This window comes from Chironomus tepperi, unplaced genomic scaffold (genome assembly GCF_022539635.2).
Source record: "Chironomus tepperi strain 1889 unplaced genomic scaffold, CSIRO-AGI_Ctep_v1 contig_68, whole genome shotgun sequence".
NCBI lineage: Eukaryota > Metazoa > Arthropoda > Insecta > Diptera > Chironomidae > Chironomus > Chironomus tepperi.
The window spans coordinates 1,791,548-1,815,288 of record NW_027226190.1 but is presented as its reverse complement, the minus strand read 5'-3'; the positions used below and the strand labels follow the sequence as shown (position 1 = coordinate 1,815,288).

General features: G+C 32.1%; 3 protein-coding genes across 3 annotated transcripts; 2 read left to right on the top strand and 1 right to left on the bottom strand.

The window, feature by feature from the left end:
* Nucleotides 1-9,062: 9,062 nt before the first annotated feature.
* LOC139100779 (uncharacterized) lies at nucleotides 9,063-9,956 on the top strand. Its single transcript, XM_070653515.1, has one exon. The coding sequence runs from the start codon at nucleotides 9,101-9,103 to the stop codon at nucleotides 9,923-9,925; it is 825 nt and encodes a 274-aa protein (XP_070509616.1). The 5' UTR covers nucleotides 9,063-9,100; the 3' UTR covers nucleotides 9,926-9,956.
* A 727-nt stretch (nucleotides 9,957-10,683) lies between these two features.
* Nucleotides 10,684-11,717, top strand: LOC139100780 (peptidoglycan DL-endopeptidase CwlO-like). The gene is made up of 3 exons (XM_070653516.1): nucleotides 10,684-11,097; nucleotides 11,160-11,516; nucleotides 11,583-11,717. Exons 1-3 carry the CDS (start codon nucleotides 10,836-10,838, stop codon nucleotides 11,684-11,686), a joined length of 723 nt encoding a protein of 240 aa, XP_070509617.1. The 5' UTR covers nucleotides 10,684-10,835; the 3' UTR covers nucleotides 11,687-11,717.
* Nucleotides 11,718-22,467: 10,750 nt separating this feature from the next.
* Nucleotides 22,468-23,103, bottom strand: LOC139100679 (leucine-rich repeat-containing protein 20-like). The gene has a single exon (XM_070653364.1). It carries the CDS (start codon nucleotides 23,101-23,103, stop codon nucleotides 22,468-22,470), a length of 636 nt encoding a protein of 211 aa, XP_070509465.1.
* Nucleotides 23,104-23,741: the final 638 nt, after the last annotated feature.

Here is a 23,741-nt window from a genome sequence, read left to right as displayed (position 1 = left end):
AAGAAAAACATCAAATCTGATGAAATTCTTACAAGAACCCGTTGAATAAATAAAAACTAGACGCTGTCCATAATTGTGCACTTAAATCAAGAGCATAAAATTGTTTGCATTTATAATGAAGAGTATACGAAAGGGCAAGTAGCAATACTTGATATTCTTGTACATGTATCATCATTGATACAATCATTAAGAATGATGAGCAACAGCTGATAATTGTTAGCTATGCAGTGATGTCTTGTATGTGTGTTGTTTATGCATAAATTATTGATTAACAAGCCAAGAGAGTGAGTCTCTGTACGTGAAATAAAAATACCGTTCCACAATAGTCAGAAGAATTAAGTTTTTTTTTCTTTCTTTACTTCCATTCTCACAATGGAGAATATAAAATTAACTTAACATCAGAGTAAGAAAGCATTTGACTCTTTCTCCAATACACATATCACATTACCAAGCTCGTCTACTTCTGCTCATCGCAATTTTTCTTCTCTTTTTTTTTCTTTCTTTTTACCGATTCCAATTCCAATTTAACTGATGGTGCAAAGCATTTGAACATCCAGTTCTCTTTAAACTGTTGACTTGAAAGCATCTTAAGAAGAAGAAGAAGTGAATTTTGTTAAATTAAATAGGAAGAGAAATTTTTGGTGACAAATTTTGTTTAAAGTTACAAAAAATTCTTGAGGATCAAAAATACAAAAATGAAACTTTACGTGGTAAGATGTGAATCGAAAAGCAGGAAATCAAAATTGTGCAACTGATATAAAGAATGTTGTGGAAGAATAAGAAAGAAAATTGCTACAATTTGCAAAGTGAAATGAAAAAATTTACTGTTATCATGTATAAGAATTACAGCTAATGCTTTACACCTCTATTAAGCAAATCTTCTAAAAAAAGAAAATCATTAAATAGCTGCTAAATCAGGCACAAAATAAATCTAATTATAAAATGTCATATTTGTGTCAATTGAGAATTTAGTCATGTTAAAATTCCCATTTATACATTGATTTATTTAAATAACGGAGTCGGCGATGCTTGACCGAGTGATAGTCTACAATAATATTTGTGTAGAAGAATGATGTGTGATTTAATCATTAACAGAACTAGTTTTCTTGTATCCCAAAATGTAGATTCTTTTGAAAGAATCATTAGTTTAGTTACGTTACTTATAAGAGGTCAAAACAATCTTCCTTAAACTCCAAAACAGTCCTTAATTAAATATCCTTAAAATCAGAACTAATTATCGACTTTTTCATACCAAATCCGAATCCACTTCGAGCACTGCTTTGTATAATTCATCAAAAATTCTTAAATTTCAATCATCAAAAACGAGCTTTAAGACATCCTAAAAGAGGCAACAAATTTCTATGTGATGCCCGGTCTACAGTAGCCGACACATTAAGAACAAACAAAAACTATGAAAAGATAAATATGCAAATGAGGAACATGTAAAATGATAAATATATGTCAACGATTCTCTTATTTTTAATTCATGTTTATACTTTTGTTCCTTCACAATTGTCTGACCCAAAAGGCATATGTGTCAAATATTTATATTAACACTTCCCGAAAAAAACTTTCATTCTTGGCTTCACTGAAGAATGTTAATCATCAATTAAATTCCGCAAAGTTCTCATGAAAGCAATTATGGCAAGTTAGCATCTCGTGCATAGCCATACGAGTTATTCAAACAATGAGATAATAAAATACTACGTTAAGCGCCAGAACCAGTTCTGTTAGCCATTTGATTATGACAATGATCCCATTCTTTTGCGTACACATAACAATGTTTCTTTCGTTCCCATTACTTTGTTTCTCTGGATGATCAAGATAAAAATGCCAAGCTTTTTTTTTGCTTGTTCATTCAACTCAAAGGCAACTGTATAACAAGAACATTAACAAATTCATATATGGTTTAATATAAATTGAAAAAGAGAAATTAATGACTTAAATTCTGGATCACGATGGACCGGAAAATATGTGAGAAAGATGAAATTAAAGTCTGTTAAGAATTCTCTTTAAAAACTTGTGACTTAAGCGCATTTGGAAGTTATTAAGAATAGGCAATAATCTTAAAAGCCTTAAATTTAAATGTGATAAATGGAAACTTTCCCGGCGATTATGTCGAAGCTTAAGAATATTTCATATTAAGTGCTGTATTAGAAGCAACTATCACGCAACCTTTTATATTTTGCGGCACACCTTGATGATTAGCCTGGATCAAAACCTCACATGGCATATAATTCAATTCATTTCCAAGAATTTTTGACCGCGACACACAGGTTGCCCATCACTGATGTATACAAACAGACACAATTCATCCATTTCTTTTATAAAAATACGCATTAAATCTTTAAGTATCACACGAAAATAAACTGTCCACGCGAAAAAACTGTATACTCGTAAAGTGGCTATTAATTCTCTTATTTAAAGACCATTCCAAAATGTGTGATAAAGTGTGTGTATTAATCGCTGGATATAAAACATTCCTTTTTGTCTCCAATGAATGAAAATTACTCAATTGAGTGAAAAATAAATAAATAAAGTAAGGCGAGAAATTGCTGCTTAAACATGCAGTAAAAGTAATATAATGTACAATGTCAAGGCTGGATGAAAAAAGAGCGCCAATTGGCCAAAAGCTGTTAAAATTAATTTTTCCGTCTTCGTGTTTTGCGTGACTAAATTTAAGTGCTTTTTCAGTCTTTTAGGACATAAGCATAAAACATTACAATTGATAATAAGAATAATCATTCTGTCATCACTGTCAGTGAACTGAATATGCTTAAGAATTGACCGTATCACATCGATGATGAGTAAATAAGCAGTTCAATGACTTAATCGATAATTAAAGCTGAGAAGAATGCTGTCGCTACCTGATGATACAAACTTCTCAATTATTATTCTTACAAAATAGCAATAAAAATCCAACTGTAGAATCATTCCTACACAGACCTTAATTCATATATAAAAGATGCACTCAATAACCGCTGCTCACCGTTGCTTATAGATTAATAAGAAGTCACAGAATTATTTTTATTGTCTTCTAAAAAGAACTTCTTTTTTTACATCTTGCGATGAGATGAGATGTGATGTTAATTGCAATTTTTTAGATTCTTCGTGCTCTTGTGTACTCGAATGTCAGACTTTTCTTCATGCCGCTATAAACTGTGAGAAAAAAAGTCAATTAAATCACTCTGCCGCGTTGTGATTAATTACAGACAATTTTGAATAAGTGGTGAAATAATTAAACTCGTTTAAGATTTTTTTGATGAATTGCTTGTTCTACTTATGTCTGCAAATTATTTACAGTGAATCTTAATATCCAGAATAAATGGGGATTTAATTATTTTGGTCTTAATCTTTTTGATATTTTGATGAATCTATAATAGTGAATCAGAGTTGTCATTAACTTAACCAGCTTAAAGGTGGTGCTAAGCAAGGCATGTTGAGGTTTATTTGACGCCTTTGCAAATACAAATTCTACTATGATATAGCTAGGGCCGTGAGAGGCCAAGTACTGTATTTTTGGCTGGATCCTGTTATACTTTTCTCTCTTGGTGCTGTGTCTAGACGAAGATCTAAAAAGTTCCGATTTTTGAAGAAATTCGAACGTAATTCAACTAGTTCTTCCAGTGTTAAGACTCAAAACAGTCCAACTGAACCTCTGTAGTACTAAACTTAGAAATGCCATAAATTTTTGCGAAAATCTTCTTCTCATCCAAAGCTAGACATACTTTTATTTACAAAAACTAAATAAATAGGACCAATAGATTATAAAAATTTAGTAGAGTATGATACTACATCAAACTAATTCTTGCACAGCAGGATTGATCTATTTAAGAAGTAAATCAAGTAAATTTACTAATTAAATAAATTAATACTGAACTTCGTGTTGCCTGCCTCAAAAATTTAATGAAATAAATTACAACAATTTTTAAACAAATTATATTAATAACATTTACGGCCCATTTCTGTTTACTTATATTGATCCACTTATACTTTACATATTGAACGTATGGTATGCATAGTGAGGTCTCAAAACCCAATTTTTCATTCTCTTTTCATACCTTTATTTTGATAAAAGTGCACAAAACAAAATAAACATATGAATGACACGTTAAACGTACTTATGTCCGGAGATTAAGTAACTGTCAGTATCATATGAATGAATAAGCAATGACGCGTCCAAATATTGAATTTTTTTGGTCTTGATTCTTTGAAATGAAACAAAATACGTGAAATTGAGGCCCACATGTGGTGTCGTTGAAGTATTTCGATTTTGGTAAATGTGATCTGCATTATTTATAGGCTACAAAAAATCATGCAGTTGGAATTTTGATGACTTAAATAAAAAAGCAGTTCCTCATCACGACAAATTACTTGACTCCTGATATGTCTGATATTTTCATATAAGGCTACTCATAAATTTTTCAAGCACTTAAAAAAGCTATTAAAAAGTCCTATAAACCGACAAGATAATTGTAACTGGTTTCATGCTGTTCCTTTGTAAATGATCTTGTGCAAGTTCATTGGAACAATGAATTATTATATTTTAAGTGAATTCTTTTCATTTTATTTACTCACAGGATTATTATCTGCTATCATTAAGACAGAACAAAAACAGTCAATTTTTCAAAGCCTGTCAGGCATTTTTGTAAGCATTTAAATCTCTTTGTGAGTTCTTAATGATTATTGGAAATTCTTTTTAAGATATAGTAATGTTGGCTTAAAGTCAATATTCATTTCAATTGGGGATGTTTTGTCATATTATTGGGTTAATCCTGAATCTTCTTAAAACAAAAAGTTGCGTTTGTAAATTATTGTTTTAAATGCATTCAAGTTGGAACAATGTAATTAAAGGATTAGGTTTATATTCCCGAGACACACAAATGAAGAAGACTTCGTCACGTAGCTTTTAAGGTTCCGCTAAAACCATCCTTACTTACTTAATTTGCTGACCATTCAAGATTCTATTATTGTGATCCATGACCTGCCTCAGAAAATGACGCTTAAACCAGCTCTAATAAAATTTAAATGCAATACTGTCTCTATCGACAGCTTCCAGGTTTAACGAAGGCATAAAAGCCGCTCGGGATTCCATTAAGGTCAAATTAGGCTTTACTCTGTTCTTGTGTGTTGTACAGGCATCTTACCTAAGATTCTTATGAATTATTGAAAATATTTAAACAAATTATTAGCATATGGGAACGAAACGAAACGAAACTTATGAAATATATCCCGGTAGAAACAAAATGTTCTTAGCATTTTATGGTCAAAAAATGTAAATTCATGCCAAATTTGATACTTTTTCTATAAATGCTCTTAATAAAATTTAAATATTCTGAATATTATTTTGCCAAGCCTTACTTAAACGACTATGAACAGTTACAAACTATTTCATCCAAATCCATAAATTCTTAAAAGAAGTAAATATAGAACCTGTAAAAGGTACAATAAAAAATATGTTAAAACACCTTCCTATGAGATCAAAAGCAGAATTTCATAAACGATTTTTAAAAAAGATTCCCGAATATTAATTTTAACATTTCTTAAAAATTTGCATAATGCCTTAATTGAATTCAAAGTTTCTTGAACTTTTGTTTTTCATGTGATTATCATAATAAGACATGACGTTAATGTGACTCTGAAATATTTAACGAGATAGTAACCAAGAGAACTTTTTCTTTTACAACGGCACCGCTTAAGGTGCGTTAGAAGCGAGAAACTTGAAATTAAATCATAAATGTGATATAAAATGTCTATCACAAGACAGTAGGAAATTTGTTTATTGGAGAAGATTTATGGTCGACTGGCCCGGCCATAAATTTAATCTATTTTCTCTGCATAAAATTCATTATCAAGTCTTAATCTTCTTTAAGAGTCTTAATAAAATTCGTGGTCTAACAAAAGAAAGAATGAAGTTAATGGATGTAAATATTGACTGTTTATTATTATAATCGGATAATGGAATAAGTAAAAAGCATTCGCTAGAAGAAAGTAAGGAAATTGCTATGACTTAATCAGATGATGAATAGCAAAAAGATTCTGTCTAAGATTTTTATTACATGGCGGAATTTTAGCACAGCCATAAAGCTTAGATGGTGGTTTCGTGTAGCAATTCATTCAAAAATAAATGCATACGAATTTTTACAGTTTTGCGGCATTCAATTAATAAATTAGCATCTTAATAGAGTTCATTGACTTGGGATTTATTGAAGAATGTGTGTCCAATAAAATCGATCATTAATCTGTCTCCAATCCTCAATAAATCGATGAATTTTAAAGTATGTATTGATGTTTATGATAACATTAAGTCGTAAGCTAGGATGTTCATTTGCGAACTTTCTAACAGAATTAAGTCACAATATATGATTTCCGCTGATCATTTCTTTCTTATTCTCCTTCTTACATTCACTGCTAATTGGAAGCTTTAGAGATATTCTAACCAAATTTATTCTACTCTTATTCACAGACGATAGTTCTACTTATTCACATCTCTCTGGCATCAAGTCGCCCACAAAGTGTACAGTAAGTTTTTGAACAAGACAGAATTTTTCGCTTTAATTTATTCTTATTGTTATTTTTATTACGATAATCTTGTTAACAATATACAATATAGTAGTATAATATGGGATATAATTGAAATTTGGAATCTTGCATTTACGACTAATAACATTTACAGTTAAGTTTTTATCTTTAAAGTTGGCTTTAAAGTCTAATAGTAATTTTAATGAAGAAATCTGATCCACTAACATGAAATATAGTTTATAATTTGTAATAAATCCATGATACTAATGCAACTCATTAAAAATCTCAAGTAACAAAAGTTAAAGACACTAATTCAGAAGCCATTCACACAATGCACACTAATTCATGCTATTAAGTTTCTTCTGCTCAACCTGTAACAATTTCAAACAAAATACGCGCTGTTTAGACATCTTTTGTTTTCATGATTTTCTATTTGCACAAAATCTTTTCAAAATTCTTACTTCTTTTTCTATTAAAATTTAGTTCATCTTTTTCACAATTAATTCACAAGAAAGCAAATTTGAGCTTTTTTCAATTTATTTATTAAAAAGTGCAAAAAATGTTAAAAATTCAAGTGTCCATTAGTGAGATAAGAGAAACCGAGAATATCGATTTCCGTCAATTACTAAGATAAATTGTTGCAGGTACGTGTACAAAAATGTAAATAAATCATCGGATACAAGCGATACAAAGATGAAAAATTTGCTAAATTGCCAATAAAGTCACTAAAGTTCTGTAAAAAAATAAAAAATTCCAAATTTTTCATCTTTGTGTCGCTTAAATCCTTTTTATCTTAATTCTCCCAAAACCACACTAATTGATTGACTTTTTAGGATTGAAAAGCAGAACTTACATCACGTAAGAGATGGCCGATCAAATGAAAAACGTGGTTCAGAAGAGGAAACCCGAAGAATATTACAGGAAATAAATCGTATTAATATTGCTATGGGATATATAAGACAAAGTGAGCAGGCATATCCACGTGTCGTTAGTGAAAATAGTTATTACTATCCACGTCAAGAGTTTCGTCCTGCATTTCTTACAAAACCTAAAAAGAATTCACAAAATTATCGGAATTATAATTTACAGCGTGCCATAAATCCGTTTTATGCTCAAGATTATTATTATCCGACGCCATATCTTCAAGTGCCAAACAGTGGAAAGCCAATAAAATTTAAATCCAATAAACTTTATTATCCATACACAGTTTATGCCCCATATAATGTCATCTCAATGACAGATGAAGAATTAAATAAAGAGACATATAATAAGTTAGGAAAAATTGTCGTACTTCCTGAAGCTGAACGATCACCAAAGGGTATGGATATGGCTATTAAGAAACCAGCAGTTAAAATTGAAAAGAAAAATAAATTAAAGCTTAAAAATAAGGAAGTAAGAAAGGAAACTGAAGATGATGATGAGGAGGAAGAAGAAGAAGAGAATGCAGAATTGATTGATCAAATTGTAAGAATTATTGTACCAGAAGCAGCAGCTCTTGCCGATGCTGTTGAAGCAGCAGAAAAGAGTGAAAACTCTCCAGCAACTCCCAAGTTACCACCCCTTAAAAATGATAAATATTTAAATTTCGATCTTAAGGATGAAACAGATGACGATGATGAGGAAATTGAAGAATCAAGAAAAATTGGATCAGCACCACCACCACCTGCTCCAAATAGCACACGAGCCTTAAGTTTCTTAAATTCCATTGAAAGGATTCAAAACCTCACAAGTACATTCACATTCAATCGTAATAATGAGACATTGAAGAAAGCAGAGGAAGCCACATCATCCACTCTGTCTCCGGAAGATGAATATAAAGAAGAAGAGAAGGAAGAAGCCTTAGATGATATGGAGGAGCTAAAGGCTCCATTTACTCTATTTCCATTTGGACCTAAACAACAGTTACAGACATTTAAGGAAGGCGGAATAATTATTCAAAGACTGAGAGTACGTCAAGGTGGAATTGCTATTGCAGGTCCAGGAGGTGTTGCAACAGCAGGTAAATTTCTATAGCTAGTTAAAATCTGATAGTTTCTAGAAGTTGTAACATTTTTTGTATATTTTAGGAAGTGGAGGTACAGCCATAGTAGGACCATCAGGTATTGCAATTACACATCCAAGGTAAAAGCTTTAAGCTTTAGAATTGTTGAATAAATTTTTCAGGATTTCTTTTCTCTTTCATTTTAGAGGTTTGGCAATAGGGGGTAATGGATAGACTCATTCATTTTAATGTGACATAAAGGAACTAATAAAATAAATTTTCTAGGTCCAGGAGCAAGGATATACGCAGTTCCAGAAAGTGAAGACTTAGAGAAATTAGCGCTTACACACAAAGCCAGAAATCTCGATCACGTCGGTGTGTTAGTAGCGCGAGGACCAGCCATATATTATAATAATCGAGAATAAACCGAATTTCACTTGCCATAATTTTTATTTCCTTTATATTTCTGTTTCATGGCTCTCTTACTCAAATTGTTATCCTCTGTTGAATAAATATTTTATAGACTTTTTATATTTTTTTACAAAAAATTTTGCTTGCATGGCTTTTCTATGTGTGAATTAACCAATATATTAACACATGATTACTTGTATGACAGTTATCATAAAGAGAATAATTGTACAAAAATCTAGGAAAAGATCAACAAACTTAATCGAAGAGAGTATCATAAATGATGGAAGAGCTGCTCAGTTCGCTCAACAGAATCTTATTGCACCAGTTTGGTTTTATAACTATGAACCACCAAGTGTACAGTATTACCCAAAGTTTCTAACCTATAAGCCACAAGAAAAAGCTGTATATGCTCCAAAAAAAGCCAAGCCTGAAAAGTTATCGAGGAAGAAACAGAGCATGGACATCAAAATAGTTGATGCAATTCAACAAGCAGACAAGAAGTTCAAAGTTGAGGAATTCTTTTATGTTCCACGAGTCAATAGTGAGTTTTCCAAAGAATACACAGCATTGCCATCAATGCCACTTGCAGATATTATCAGACCATCAACATCGAAAGTCAAAAATTCAATAAAATCACAAAAACTTGAACTTCAAAAGCAGTCATTAGATGAAAATGATGAAGACGATGAATTAGAGACAGCAACAGTAAAAGTGGAATCAATTGGAATGTCATCAGCAGATCAGCCATTTCCAAACTATAATCCCTTCTTCCCTAAAACGACATTTTCACAAGAAGGTGTAGGCGAAGAATCAACACTGATTTTAGAACCACATTCAAAGGCTGTGTCTGGTAATGATGGAATATCAATATCATCGCCACTGTCAAGAGCAATCTTGCGACGCGGAACAGCTGTCAAACTTCTCTTTCGTCCGGAATCTGTCGCGATATCAGGCGCCGGTGGAACAAGTCATGCACAAGCTGATCTTATCTTGGATTTCATTGACGACTAAATATTGTATTAATTTCAAGGACATACCATATACCTCATTATGTGCCTTATAATCATTATTTTTATTTTTAAAATTATTGTGCATACCTCAGTCATTCATAAATTTCTTAAATATATTATTTTGCGAGTAATTTACAAACCAATATACAAAATTAATAGCTTTTCTTCTTACTTCATGTCTACATCTTTTGTTCTTTCTCCTACTCATATTGACCAGAACACATATTTTAGTTTGCTTATTACTGCTTTAACTATCACCGCTTTATTTTATTCTGCAATGTATTAATATCTTTTTTTTTTCGTATTCAAGTCACTTGAGTCGGGACTGTCGCAATTTATTGTAGATTACTGCCGTTATTGTTTTTTTTTATGCTTTGTATCTTGCTTCATGCTGATCACTGCTTCTATATACCAGCTTATCACGTGCGTATGCACATTTCAATTTGAGGTCAAGTAATGTTTTATTAATAACATAATATCCACAATAAATGATATTTAGTAATTGTAAGTCGTTGTATTGAAACCTTTTTTCGAATGTCGAAAATATATTCAGAATTGATCTGAAAAAAGTGGATCTCCTTAAGGCATTGTTAACATGTCAATTTGTCAGATCATATTCTTTAAAAGACTGCTGACAGTTTGTAGCCAATCTTGTAGTAGACTAAAATATTTTTTGTTGTAAATTCTATCCTGCATGTTTTACCGTTGTTTCCTTCTTTACCTTTACAAACTTAATTCAACTATATCCATGCAATCAATCAAAAAATACCAAAAAAAACTTAAGGGACCAACGAAATTTTAGATTCGAACAAGTGGATGATTCTGTTCGATTACCATACCTTGGTGGTGCAAAAGGTCAAGTCCTTGAAATTCGACAAAGACCTGATGGAACCATCTTTAGTCGTATTCTTATGGATGATACTAAAAAAGACCCAGAAACTGAAGAATTTTTGAACCAGAAAAATGAAGCCAATAGTTTTGAGGCAAATCTTCAGAAAATTCAAGAAGCTGCAGCAGATCTAGTAAGGATTCAAGAAGTTTTCAAGCAACAAGGAAAGTTGAGCACCGAACAACGAAAACTATACAGTCAAAGTTTGGAAAATCTAGGAATTTCAGCTCAAAAATTGGCAAAGATTGAAGGAACTGACGAAAATGTTCGTCTTCTACTTGAAGGTAATTTGTTGGATGCTTTGCATGGACAATGACTTATAAAGTCTTATTTTTTTTAAATTTAGAGCCACAAGGTGATCGCAAGAAGAGCAAGGATTCGAGAAAGAAACCAGAAAATATTAAATTTCCACCATACTATCAACGAAAAGATGAAGATTGTGATGAAGGAGTCGTTTTAGAAGAAGGAGAAACAAATTCAACAGAAACAACCACAGTTGAACCTACAACAACTGCCAGTCCCATCTCAACCTCTTCCTCAGCTCCATCATCATCATCATCATCATCGTCATCATCGTCAACAACAACAACTACGACCAAAAAGCCTTCAATAACTATCATTCAAGGTACAAATACAGCAACAGTTCAAAGTAATGGCAATGATGTAGAAGAAGAAACATCTGTAGCAGAAGCTAAGCCAGTTGGTAAGTTTATCGATAAATATTCCAAAAAAAAATGGCAAAAACTACATTTTGCAAATATTTTTAAAGGTGTCGCAATATCAGGAATTGGTGGCGTAGCAAGCTCCAAACCAGTTGGAACTGCTGTCGTTGGTCCCGGAGGACTAGCTATTGGTAAGTTTGACATTATTTGAATTTTGAAGAATAACATTTTAATAGTTTTGAGGCCAAATTTAGCTCGTCCACAGGCTACAGCAATTGCCGGTATAAAGCCAAGTGATTATAGTTCTCTTGGCCTTCCTCTGCCAACAAAACTTAAGAATTTAAATGCACGTGACTCAACATCACTTCCATCAAAGGGAAAATATGGGCTCGTCAACATTGGAGCTGACGATGACCAAACACAGTTTCTTGTCGGACCGGAATTTTTAGCCGAAGCACGACTCGCAGACAAAGGAATTGACTCAGATGGAGATGAAGAATTTGATACAGAAGATAAGGTTGAAAATGAAGACTCGAAGACGATAGAAGGTGAGAATTCCAGACGACAATCTACAATTGAAAAAGAGAAGGACGATGTCAATGAACTTGATAGTAATAAACAGACTGAATCATCTGATAATTTACAATTTCCATTCGGCATAGAATATGGCAAGCATCCACAATTCCCACCAGCTTATGACAATTTCTTTGGCTATCAATCACCATACTTTTTACCACCAAATGCTTATGTACCCGTACCATTTAATAATCAATACTTACAACGACGAGCCAGTAATGTAGGATTGAGATATCCAACACCTCTATCTCAATATCAATTTCCTGGATACTCAAATAATGGATTACCAATTTCACCATATAGATTCTTTTATGCTCAATAATATGTAGCTGAAAGTAGTAATAAGCTTTAAAAAAATTACTTAATTTATGCCATTTTTATTACACAAAATTGACTAAATGTCATTAAAATTAATTGAGATTTAAGTGAATGTACAATAATAAAATTAGTTTCGCCTGACAATTTCTCCGTGGGTGTGTCCAAAAGCACTGAACACACACATGTTGAGGACATGCGAAAAAGTAATTGTCGATGACAAAAAAAAACTTAACCTAGTAATTTTTTTATGGAGGATGAATTGATTCTTTACAGATTACACACAACTATGATGATCTTGAAAATTCTTACATTAAACAGCATTCATGTTCACGTGCGGCATTGCCTTACAATTCATTTAAAAAGTTTAAATTAACTTAGTCAAAACATGAGAGACGTTTCACGCAATTTATAATGAAAAATGGAACTACAAAGTAAATTTTTTCAAGAACATTTTCCAGTTCTCGCAATTTTATGATCGAACCACTTATGATTACGGACGGTAGATTCGATAAATATATTTATTTTAGTTGTTCCTACGTTAAATCATTTATCAATTCTACGATATGTATGGATATAATCAGAGTTTTGTGTGATATTACATTTTAAAATATATCACGTAAATTATCCTGAAATAGGTTTTCCTTCAATTTGTGGAAATTGTTAGTATGACGATCACTTTGGACTAAATAAATTCTTGGATGTTTTAGGATTTATGACAGGCCAACCATTTTATCATAAACTAAAAATCAATAATTTATTCTATAAATTTCTTTAAAACCCAAATTTAATCTGAACATACTATAAGGCTGTACTTCACAAATATAGCTCTACGATACATTAATGTCACACGCAACACAATCTCAAGTGTATGGTGAAAATTTTCTTCTTCTTCTTTCCTTGGCGAAGGCACACGAGGGACCTTTGCCGCATTTGGAATTCTTCCGAAGCTGGATCTGTCTTTGGATAGCTTCTGCCCGTTTTTAATTTCCAGCACTTTTGCATCATTGCTCACACAGTAATCCCATGAGCTATTTGGTCTTCCTCGAGATCTCTTTCAATCCAGAAAGTCACCAGTTGTGAAAAGTTTATGGATACATTAAAACAGAATTTCGGATTTTTTAAACTAATGTTGTCCTATCTTAATTGAGTCACCTCGAACAGCACACTGTGTTTGCTAAGTCACCGCACAATATTAGGTTCGTCACAATACCGAAAAGACACGAAGTTGCCCTGACGGCATCATGACGGCATATTTTTATCCTTTTTTACAGTGAAAAAAGCAGCTTCCAGGGTTGTGTCGCTCGGACACCCTGCTAAGAATTTAAAGAACCATTGCTTTACGGGATACTGGCTTGTTACGATACATAAGTTAATTTTGGGTTATGGAGTCCATAAATTTCTGTTTTATGTTAAAAGCAGATCCCAAATTTGACTAAGATTTTGAAAAACTGATTCAATTTTAAATCAATTTCATGTAAATTTTGCATAGACTTAAAAGGCTCAAAAGGAGGCCTTCACAATTAGATCTTTAAGATGTTACAATACATTTTTTCAATTTTCATGTAAATTAGCAAACAGTCTAATCTTCTACACCTGGTTCTTTCTATTTTTGCAATCAATTATTTAATCAGAATTAAGCCTTCCTTCTAAAATTGGATCTAAGAATGTTGTCTGAACAAAATGCGTTTTTGCTACCTGCCATTGTCACTTCCAATGCATTCTTAACGTGTTCTTTCGTCTTTCTTTTCCCATTCATTCTTACAAGGATCTTTAAAGAAGTGAAAGTAATTTTAGAATTTACCTGAGAATTGTATGTATCATTTGCATAATATATGAACACTAACAGTAACAAGAATAATAGTAAAAATAAAATTTATGGTATCTTATGCAACTTATGAAACGAATCAGTAAGAAAAAAGCAAGAAGAGTTTACAAAAAGGCAGGCAATACTGACAATAAAAAAATATAAAAAAAAAAGTGTTAAAGCGGAAAGAATGGCAAGAAAAAGAATGAAGAAGAAGAGCGTACGGACATGCTGTAAAGTTTATAAGGATCGGAAAAAGGCGAAAGGGCTTTAGTTGCTCTTTGAGTCTGAAAGTGAAAACAAGTGAAAAAAGGAATAGCAAATATTGCTTTAAAACAATAAAAATAAGTTATCGAAGGTTAGTGATGTGATGCAATGTTGTTTAATATTTTGTGGATGTATCGAATGCCTTTATTTTTTGTGATAAAAATTTAATTTTTTTTACAAATTTTTCATAAGGTTTCCAAAATGCTCATTCGGGTACTGTTCGTAAATATTTCACTGCTGATCCTCGCTCAATCAGCACCATCGCCGTATTTCACAAGAAGTTTTGTCCAAACACCAAGTTCAACATATGAGCAATATCTAATTGTGCCTGATAAAAGTGATGCTTATCGTGTTCCAATGAGTCAAGTCCATCATTATTCAGATTTTCAATTTCCAAAGCAACAAGTTGTTTATTACAATCCAAGTTCTGATACTAATCAGCATAGATTACAGGCATTGAAAAAAGACAATCCATTATGGCAGCAAATGTTGATGAATTTACATGCAAAATCTGATGAAAATATGTTGAGTGATGATGCTGAAATGTCCAAAATGAGTGAAAATATGGAAATGAAGGACATGAATGATCAGAAAGTCATGAACGAAGATACAATGAGAATGATTCTAGATCAAGAGAACCCAAGTTCTGATATGATGGAAAAATTGAAGCGTGATGATACAAAAATGAATGAAATGATGAAGGCTTTAGAGGAATCTACGACTGTTGCACCTAATTTATTGACTGAACCAATTGTTGTCACTTCCAATGAAGAAATGACTCGTTCAGACATGAACACAATTATTGATCAAATGAGACAAATGAATACTGATAATCAGGAATTTACAAGTGATCAAAATGACAGAGAAGTTGAGCCAAATATGATGGAATCAGCACAAAACTCAACAGATCAAATAATGCAACAATTTCATCCTGAAATGACTCGAGTAATTATCCCAGAGTCAAATTTTTCGGATGATAAGAATGAAGCACTTGTTGAGAACATTGAACAGCCTGCAGATGCCGAAGCATTAAATGAAATTCAAACAGAAACTCCAACAATGGCAAGAATAGCTGAACTTATTTCTAATGTTGAACCACTCGAACTTTCAACTATTATGAATCAACTAAGGAATCAGGAAAGTCAAACAACTTCAACAACAGAACAGCCACCGTTAAAGAAGTCGAAGGAAATGACACTTGAGATTATGAGGAACATTAAAGATCATCCAGAAATTATGATTAAAATTGTTGAATTGGCTGCTGCTAGCATACAAGAGATGGAATCTGATTTGAGAAGTGAGTCAATGGAAAATGTAGAAAGTACAACTGCACAAAATATTGCTGTGACCGAACCTATCAGTATTGAATCATCAACACAATCATTGCCAATAGAAGCAGATCCAGAAAATGTGTCAGAATCATCCACAACAACTTTAAGAACTGAATTGTCTTCGGAATCAACTCAATTAGCTGAGGATACACCAAATAGATTAGAATCTTCCGAAAATGACAATGAAATCCAAATTTCCACAGAAAATCCAATGACTACACTGGAGACAAGTACTCAAATGTCACCAGAATCTTCAACACTACTAGTCCAATTGAGATTTGAAGATTCAATGACTTCAACAGAAAAATCAGAACCAGAAATTGATATTTCTAAAGAAGCCATGGATGTGTCAACAACAACAACAACTCAAACTCCAATGCAGGACATTGTAGAAACAACTGAAAGTATCGAATCATCTAGTGAAACTGAAGAGGTTCGTGCAGATTTGCCATCAACTGAAAATATTGTAGAATCAATGCAAATGCCTGAATCCTCAACTAGTTCAGCAGAATTACTTCAATCAGAGCTAACAGAATCATCAACTGAGTCAGAACAGCAAGAAATTATTGAAAGTTCAACACAGACAGAATCATCAGAAGCCATAAAATCAATTAATGATGAATCTACGGAAGAAATAAATCCATCCACAACAGAATCAACACTATTCCTAGAAAGTTCATCTGCCGAATCATCTGGAATGATGCAAGAAGTTCAGATTATTCAAATAAGCATGACCTCAAAAACTGACAACTCAGATCAAGTTAAATCAACAATGACAGAAAATATCGACCAGTCTGTAACAAGATCAGACGTTCCATTGAATGCAAATGACAACGAATCAAATGAGAATAAAATTTCATCGTCCGAAGAGCAATCATCGACCGATTCAAGTGAAAGAGAATCAGAATCAAAAGAAGAACAAATCACCTTGCAAGAAACACTACAAAGCGAGTCAGGAGAGACAATGAGGGAAGGTCGTGTCAATAAAGCTCCTACAATGTTCTTACATAATAACCGATTTTATGTAATTTCTGGTGTTCCTGAGTTTTATGCGAATTTTGATGCTTATCAAAATCCGCGAACTCCAATTTTTAGCCTTCAAGAGCTCCAGCCAATTAGGCCAATGAATAATGTTGCCGTACAAAAGATCGAGCCATTTCGCATTTATGTAGAGGATAATGAAGAACAAAAATCAAGCACGCAAGATGACAATGAACCATTCAAAATGCAGAACAGCACAACAGATAACCCGCGGAGTGATATTGAAAATATACAGTCAATGAATATGGAGCAAAGAGAGTCTGAGATGGAAGGAGAAATGACGGTTAAGGTGAAGAAACGAGTGCAAGATCGGCAGCCGGCAAGTGAAGGTCAGTATCAGTTACAATATTTTTCATATTTTATTATAGGCACTTAAATAAATCATTTTTGGACACTTACTACCTCCTTCATTTCATCGCTTACCTTTATAAATTGTAATTTAATTATTTAATCAATATTTTATTTTATTGCAGCACAACAAGATGACAATGATGAGGAAGTGCCGTCTGTTGCAGCAGCGAATCCAGAGGCTACTTCCATTGCTGGTCAGTAATTTTATAGTCTTACAAAGCTTTTAAATATTTATTTGATTATTGATTTTATTAGGTCGTGGTGGTGTAGCATCAGCTGGTCCAAGAGGCACAGCCTTAAGTAATAAAGGTGGCATTTCCGTAGCATCTCCAAGAGCAACGGCAATAGCTGGAAAATTTAAATTAAATGAATCTGATGATGGAATTGATGTTGATTTTGAGGATGATGTTAAAGTACAGAACAAAAGAAGAGTTCAGGCAGCAAAGCGAAAAATAATCAGAGGCAGAAGACATTGGTGAATGTAAATTAAATTGTGTATATTATCATGGGATTCTTGAAATTAAGAATTCCAGCAATGTGAGATTTTGTAATTTTGAATATATTAAAATTTTATGATAAAGTTGAATAAAAAATATTTCATAAATTCTTTGAAATCCCTGAGTATTGATTTGTGTACAAGATACAACATTACACTGGCTGAATATTAATCATGGCTTGTAAACTGTAATTGATGATTATTAAGGTTCTCATAAATAAGTTGCTTAACAACAAGTTATTTCAATTTGTATGCATTAATGTATGCATTATATGATCAATTTCGGCACTACTTGCCCTGCGCGACACAATCTTTTATTAAGTAGCCGCACGGAGATCGGAGGTCGTGTACAGATTCTGTATCGATATCGGATATTATCGTGTTAAATATTGTCGAATACTGGTATTTTATCTTGTTCTGTAGATTTATAAATTACTGCTGTTGCTATACATTTTGTTGTTTAAATGGAGATAATGAAGGACGTGTTACTTATCAGCTTCTCTAGCGTCATATTCTTCCTCGAACTCAGAGGTCCTTGAATTGTGAAATATGTCCAAACTTAAGACAATCGAGCCGTTTCAGGAGCATCTATAGACTAGTCCATACACAGCTTGATTCTTTTAAAAATTCATAATACATTTGCATTGAAAGAATCACTTGCATAACTTAAGAATTCCCAAGACAATTGTGTCATTTCAAGAGCATCTGGAAAGGTAAATTATACTTTATAATTAATTGATTCTGAATTTAGAATTCACATCCACAACCAGTTCTCCAAACTTACTCTCTTACTTACTTCGCTGGCCGTCCAGATCAAGCGTGATCCATTGTCTCCCCCAATGGCTTGGCGCCTGAAGCTGGTTCTATAGCTGGCTATAGCTTTCCAATTATTCTTCAAACTATTGCAATTCAACCCGAGTGACACAAATGAAGAAGGCTCTGTCACTGAGCTATTAAGGATTCAGGAGCTGCTTATTTTTGACGGCTTCCATTTGTTATTGATAAAAGAAATTTAGCGGATCCTTAAAAGCATCTTGGCAGAGTCTTCTTCATTTATATCGCTCGAGAAAGAAACAATTGGATAAAGTTAATCACACGATATCCCACAAGTGCATCCAAGATTATATGGTTTATGAAGATAAAGCAATTTTACAGCACAAAAGTGTTTCCATCTTAATAAAAAAGTCATTAAAACAGCATTAATCACATTTGTTGTAGCTTGTTAAAAATAAATTAGTAATCATGCGTGTCTGTAATGAACAGTTTAATTGATAATAAATTTAATTAAGGAACGCTTTAGGCTGTTTGGTTTAGTAATATTCTTAACAATGCACTTGTTGGACAAAAAGTGATGAAAGTTTATCAACTTTTTGCCTGCTGAGTTTGCAATTAATATGAAAATAAAGTTGCTGAATGCAAAATGTCCTGCTGATATTTTTGAAGCTGGAACTTGTTGCTTAACATTGGTTAAGGTCAAAATTTCACAAAATAATACTTAAAATGTCAGAAATGCGTCTTATTTCCTTTATATTTCGATCAGCTTTACATCTTATAAGAATCCAGACAGAAAAAGAAGTTATCGAATTTTAAAATCATTTATGCTCCAATGAACTATTGCCATGCTATATATAAAGCATTTATGTACGCTCGATTTTAATTATTATTCTTTTCTTTACGATACGAAGAATATTGGTTTCCAATGTTGTACTTAATGCATGATAAGTACTTTATAATATACACATTAATTCAATAAGAATCTTTGGCTCCACATGAATATCCTTCAGTGCTTATTAAAGAACAATTTATCATACCATAAATGAACCTTTGCATGACATAGTTTTGAATAAAAGCAAGCCTAATTTTCATTAAGCTCAATATCATTAATCTCATGCCTTGTTATATGGAAGAATGGATATAAGGCTGAATGTAAGAATATTCGATTGTTTTGATGCATACTTCCATTCTCTTTGTCTGTGCATAAAATATTTATGTATTATTGCGCAATTTTGGATTTTAATCTGTTACTTCCTTTTTGGTTTCTTATTATATTCTGGAGTCATAGTAAATAGTTGCTGGGGCAGGGATACATTTCAAGGTGAATTCTTTAGATTTCTCGAGACCGAGACCAAGACTTCCTAGTCTACGACCGAGACTTCAAAGAATTCTACGTCCACTACTTCTGGATAAAATTCTTCAAATTCCATGTACTGCAATTTTGGAATTCCACTTACTTAAATACTTCACTGGTCATACAGATCAATTTTTATCTATGACCTCCCACAAGTGTCGTCTGAAGCTGGCTTTATCGCTAACTTCCACTTGTCAATTTCCACTCGAGAGCAATTTCGGAAAAAGTATGACAATTTAGTTATTTTCTCTACCCTACAAATCCAAGAATTTTTCAATCTTCTTCCTTGATCCACAAAATCTACTATTAATGATGATTAGTTCTTATCTGACCGAATATGTATGGATATGTATCATTGACTCATCACCCTATTTGTTATGGACCAAGTTAAAACTCTTAAGTACCTTAAAATGCAGTACAATCTGTTAAAAAAGCATACAATGTAGTTCCTACTTTCAATTGATCGACAGATTGGTTAAACAGCATAAATTTACACTTCAAAACAAGTCAAAAGCTGTGAAACAATTATCTCACAAAAAAAAGTAAAGTGAATTTCATGAGTGATTTGTACTTGGCATGAACATTCATTTACACAAGCCAACGTCAATTGGCATTGACTTAAACTGTAATTATATTCTTTGTCAGATATTGCGTTACTCATATTGGATGATATGAGATGAATTGTATCACGTATTTTTGGTGATGCGACTTTATGTCGACGATTTGTAAAATTAAAATATTTTGTAATTATTAGAAATTTTATGGGTGCGAGCTGTACGTATGCTTGATAGTTTTTAAACTACGATTAGCACACGTAAAAAACTGGAACTTTACGTGTGAATTTTTCCGATGGAAAATTATAATGAAGTAATTATAAAGATCAGGAACGTATTCAGAACGCCCAGCCCTTTAAACCCATGGCACCTCCTTCATATTCCAAATCCCACCGCCCTACTTCCCTTAAATTATTGCTTTTTTTTTTTTTTTTTTTTTAAATAAACTTTTTATTCATTAAATTTTTAACTTAATTATGTACAAAGTTTGGATACATTTTATTTGTATTTAAATTTTTAAAGGATTCTGGCTTATCGCATTCATCACTTAGTTTTTGATTTTATTTTGAAATTGTTTTGCTTTAATTTATGTTGTGGTTTATTCGGTGTTTCGCGACGCAAGACGAGTGTTGAAGTTCGCTTGCAACTTTCCGACGTAGTCCTCAATAGAGGGTATTTTTGCTTCAGTATGTAGATCTGATATCCTTTCATATCTTGTTTTGTTGAGAACAATTCTCAAGAATTTGTTTTTTAGTACTTGTAGTTTTTGTAGATGTGTTTTTGCCATCCGTTCAAATGCTGGACAGCCGTATGTGAAGATGGGTCTCACGGCTAGCTTGTAGATGAGAAGTTTGTTTCGAACGTCGAGATGTGAGTTCCTGCTGATGAGGGGATAAAGTAGTCTTAGTGCAGTGTGAGCTCTGTTGGTCACATATTCTACATGCTGCTTTAATTAAATTATTGCGATCTATACACAAAATATAAAGACCTCTTATTATTTAATTTCTGGCTACGCTTCTGATCCAGTTTCGTTAAAGTGACTTACTTCAATAGCCATATTAAGCACAATGATATATCTTAAGGTGTTATACCTTATTTAAGGTAAAACAACTTACTGATTGTGTCATTATTGAATGATTAATTGAAAGAATTATCCACTCAAGTTTGAAATGATGCTGACAAGACTGAGCTGGAACTTAACAAGTTTAACTGATGGATAATTTTAAAATGTTGACATGAACTTTTACTTTGATCAAAATACGATATTCCGATTACTTTCAATCTTCTGAAAAATATTTGGATATCCAATCAATAATGACATTAATTTGTGTCAACCAAAGTATTTCTGTCAGACAAAAAAACAATGAGTCACATCCATTTAGCTAAAAAAAAACAACTTCTGTGTTTAAACTACAGCAACGATAAGAAAAAACTAACAATTTTAAGAGAATAACAATTTATCTAGCGCAATGTGGAATGAATTGGAATAAAAAGGATAAAATGTGTGTTTTTTAGTTTCATCAGCATCCATCAGTATAAACTAGAAAATTTAGGTATTTTCAGAAAATACCAATCTTCAAAAAGCTTGAAACAATTATTTTTAGAGATTAATGTTCATCCAATTCGATAGTAAAAGATGAAATTTGAGTCCAAATATTTCCAATATTCAAAATTTTTAACGACGACGCCTTCCTATAAAAGTGAAAAATTTCCGCTGGATAAATATTGGATAAATTTATTTAATTAAGACATTCTTTATTGACATTCACATTCATCATCTTTAAGCTGTCAGTGCTGATAATACACATGGGAATGTATAATTTAAGTTTTGAAACAAGTGTATCATCCCTTCAAAGCATGGCGATAATATGTTTTATACTGTGCTGTTTGTTGCTATGTTGATTGCAAAACAGAAGTCGATCAGTTTTTATATTTTAAAGAAAATTTATCATATCCATCACTTGCTGATCATATGATGTGTTTAAGTTCCTCGATAACATGAGGACTTTACACATTTTTTAGAGCTAATCATCAACAATAGATAGAATAAAGATAGAAAACAAAAATTCGATTTTTTTAAATAATTTTATTAATTTTTTATTTTTAAATATTTTTTTTAACAAATTTTAACACAATAATTTTGATTCAATTGAATAAAACAACATACGAGACATTTGTAAGCCCGTGCAAGATCTTGGAGTATATCCCACATATCCTACTGTTAAATGATTACTTAAGTTGATCTTGATTTCATCCAGCATAGTTCTTCCATGTTTTACTTCACGACAGCTCCAGTCGATGTCCATATTTTTCTCCAAATTGATACTCTTTAATTTTGGAAGTCCATCAAAAACATCTTTAGGTAAATATGAGATTTGATTCTTGTAAAATGAGATTGTCTCAAGATTTGGAGTAAGATCAAAGACATCTGAAGGAACCGATGTGATTAAATTTCCATTCAGCATCAATTTTTGAAGTCTTGTAAACCCAATCAAATCATCTTTTGATAAAGTTGTCAATCCACATGAAATAATTGAAATTGATTTTAAATTTGGAAAATATTTGTACAAATTTCTTGGAAATTGTTCAATATGCTGATCAGCAATTATTAATGTGTTGACATTAGCATTAGATTTGCATTCTTGATGTGTTCCATTGATACCTTTGACACGTCCGTCGATCGGTGATAATTCATAAGCTTTTGTGACACGACAGATGTATTCGACTGAAGAGTAATTGATGAATTCACAGTTGAGTTTCATTTTGAAGTTTGATGATTTTTGATAAATTTTAAACTTTTGAAATTATTTAAATTTTTAATAAATTTTGTCTGATTTTGTTAAAATTTTTAGATTTTTTGGAATTGTTATTCAATTGTAATGTTGTGTTTACTAAAAGTGAACAATGATTGATAACATAAGAACAAAATTTGGATATTATAAATCATTGTTCAGGTAAAATTTGGTAGTAATTGTGCAATAGAATCTCAGTTGTTGATAATCCTTTGCAAAACTTAATTTTGTTTACATAAATCTCAACAGAATTGTAGAGGAGAGTGTTCCTTAGAGACAATACTAATCTGGGAAACGATAGCCAGCTATAAAGCTAACTTCAGATGTCATCTAAAGAACCAAATTGTTTAAAATTGATTTGAACCAAGTAAGAATGTGAGATAATTTGGAATTTAAATCGTTGAATTGGGATAGACAAAAGTACATCAATTTTTAAATTATTATTCCAAAATATTATAGGATTTTCCAAAACAATATCTAAGAGATTCTGTTCAGATTTTTGTAAACAAAATTAAGTTATGCAAATAATTATCAACAACTGAGATTCAATTGCAAAATTTTTATCCAATCTTACCTGATCTATGATTTATAATATCCAAATTTTGTTA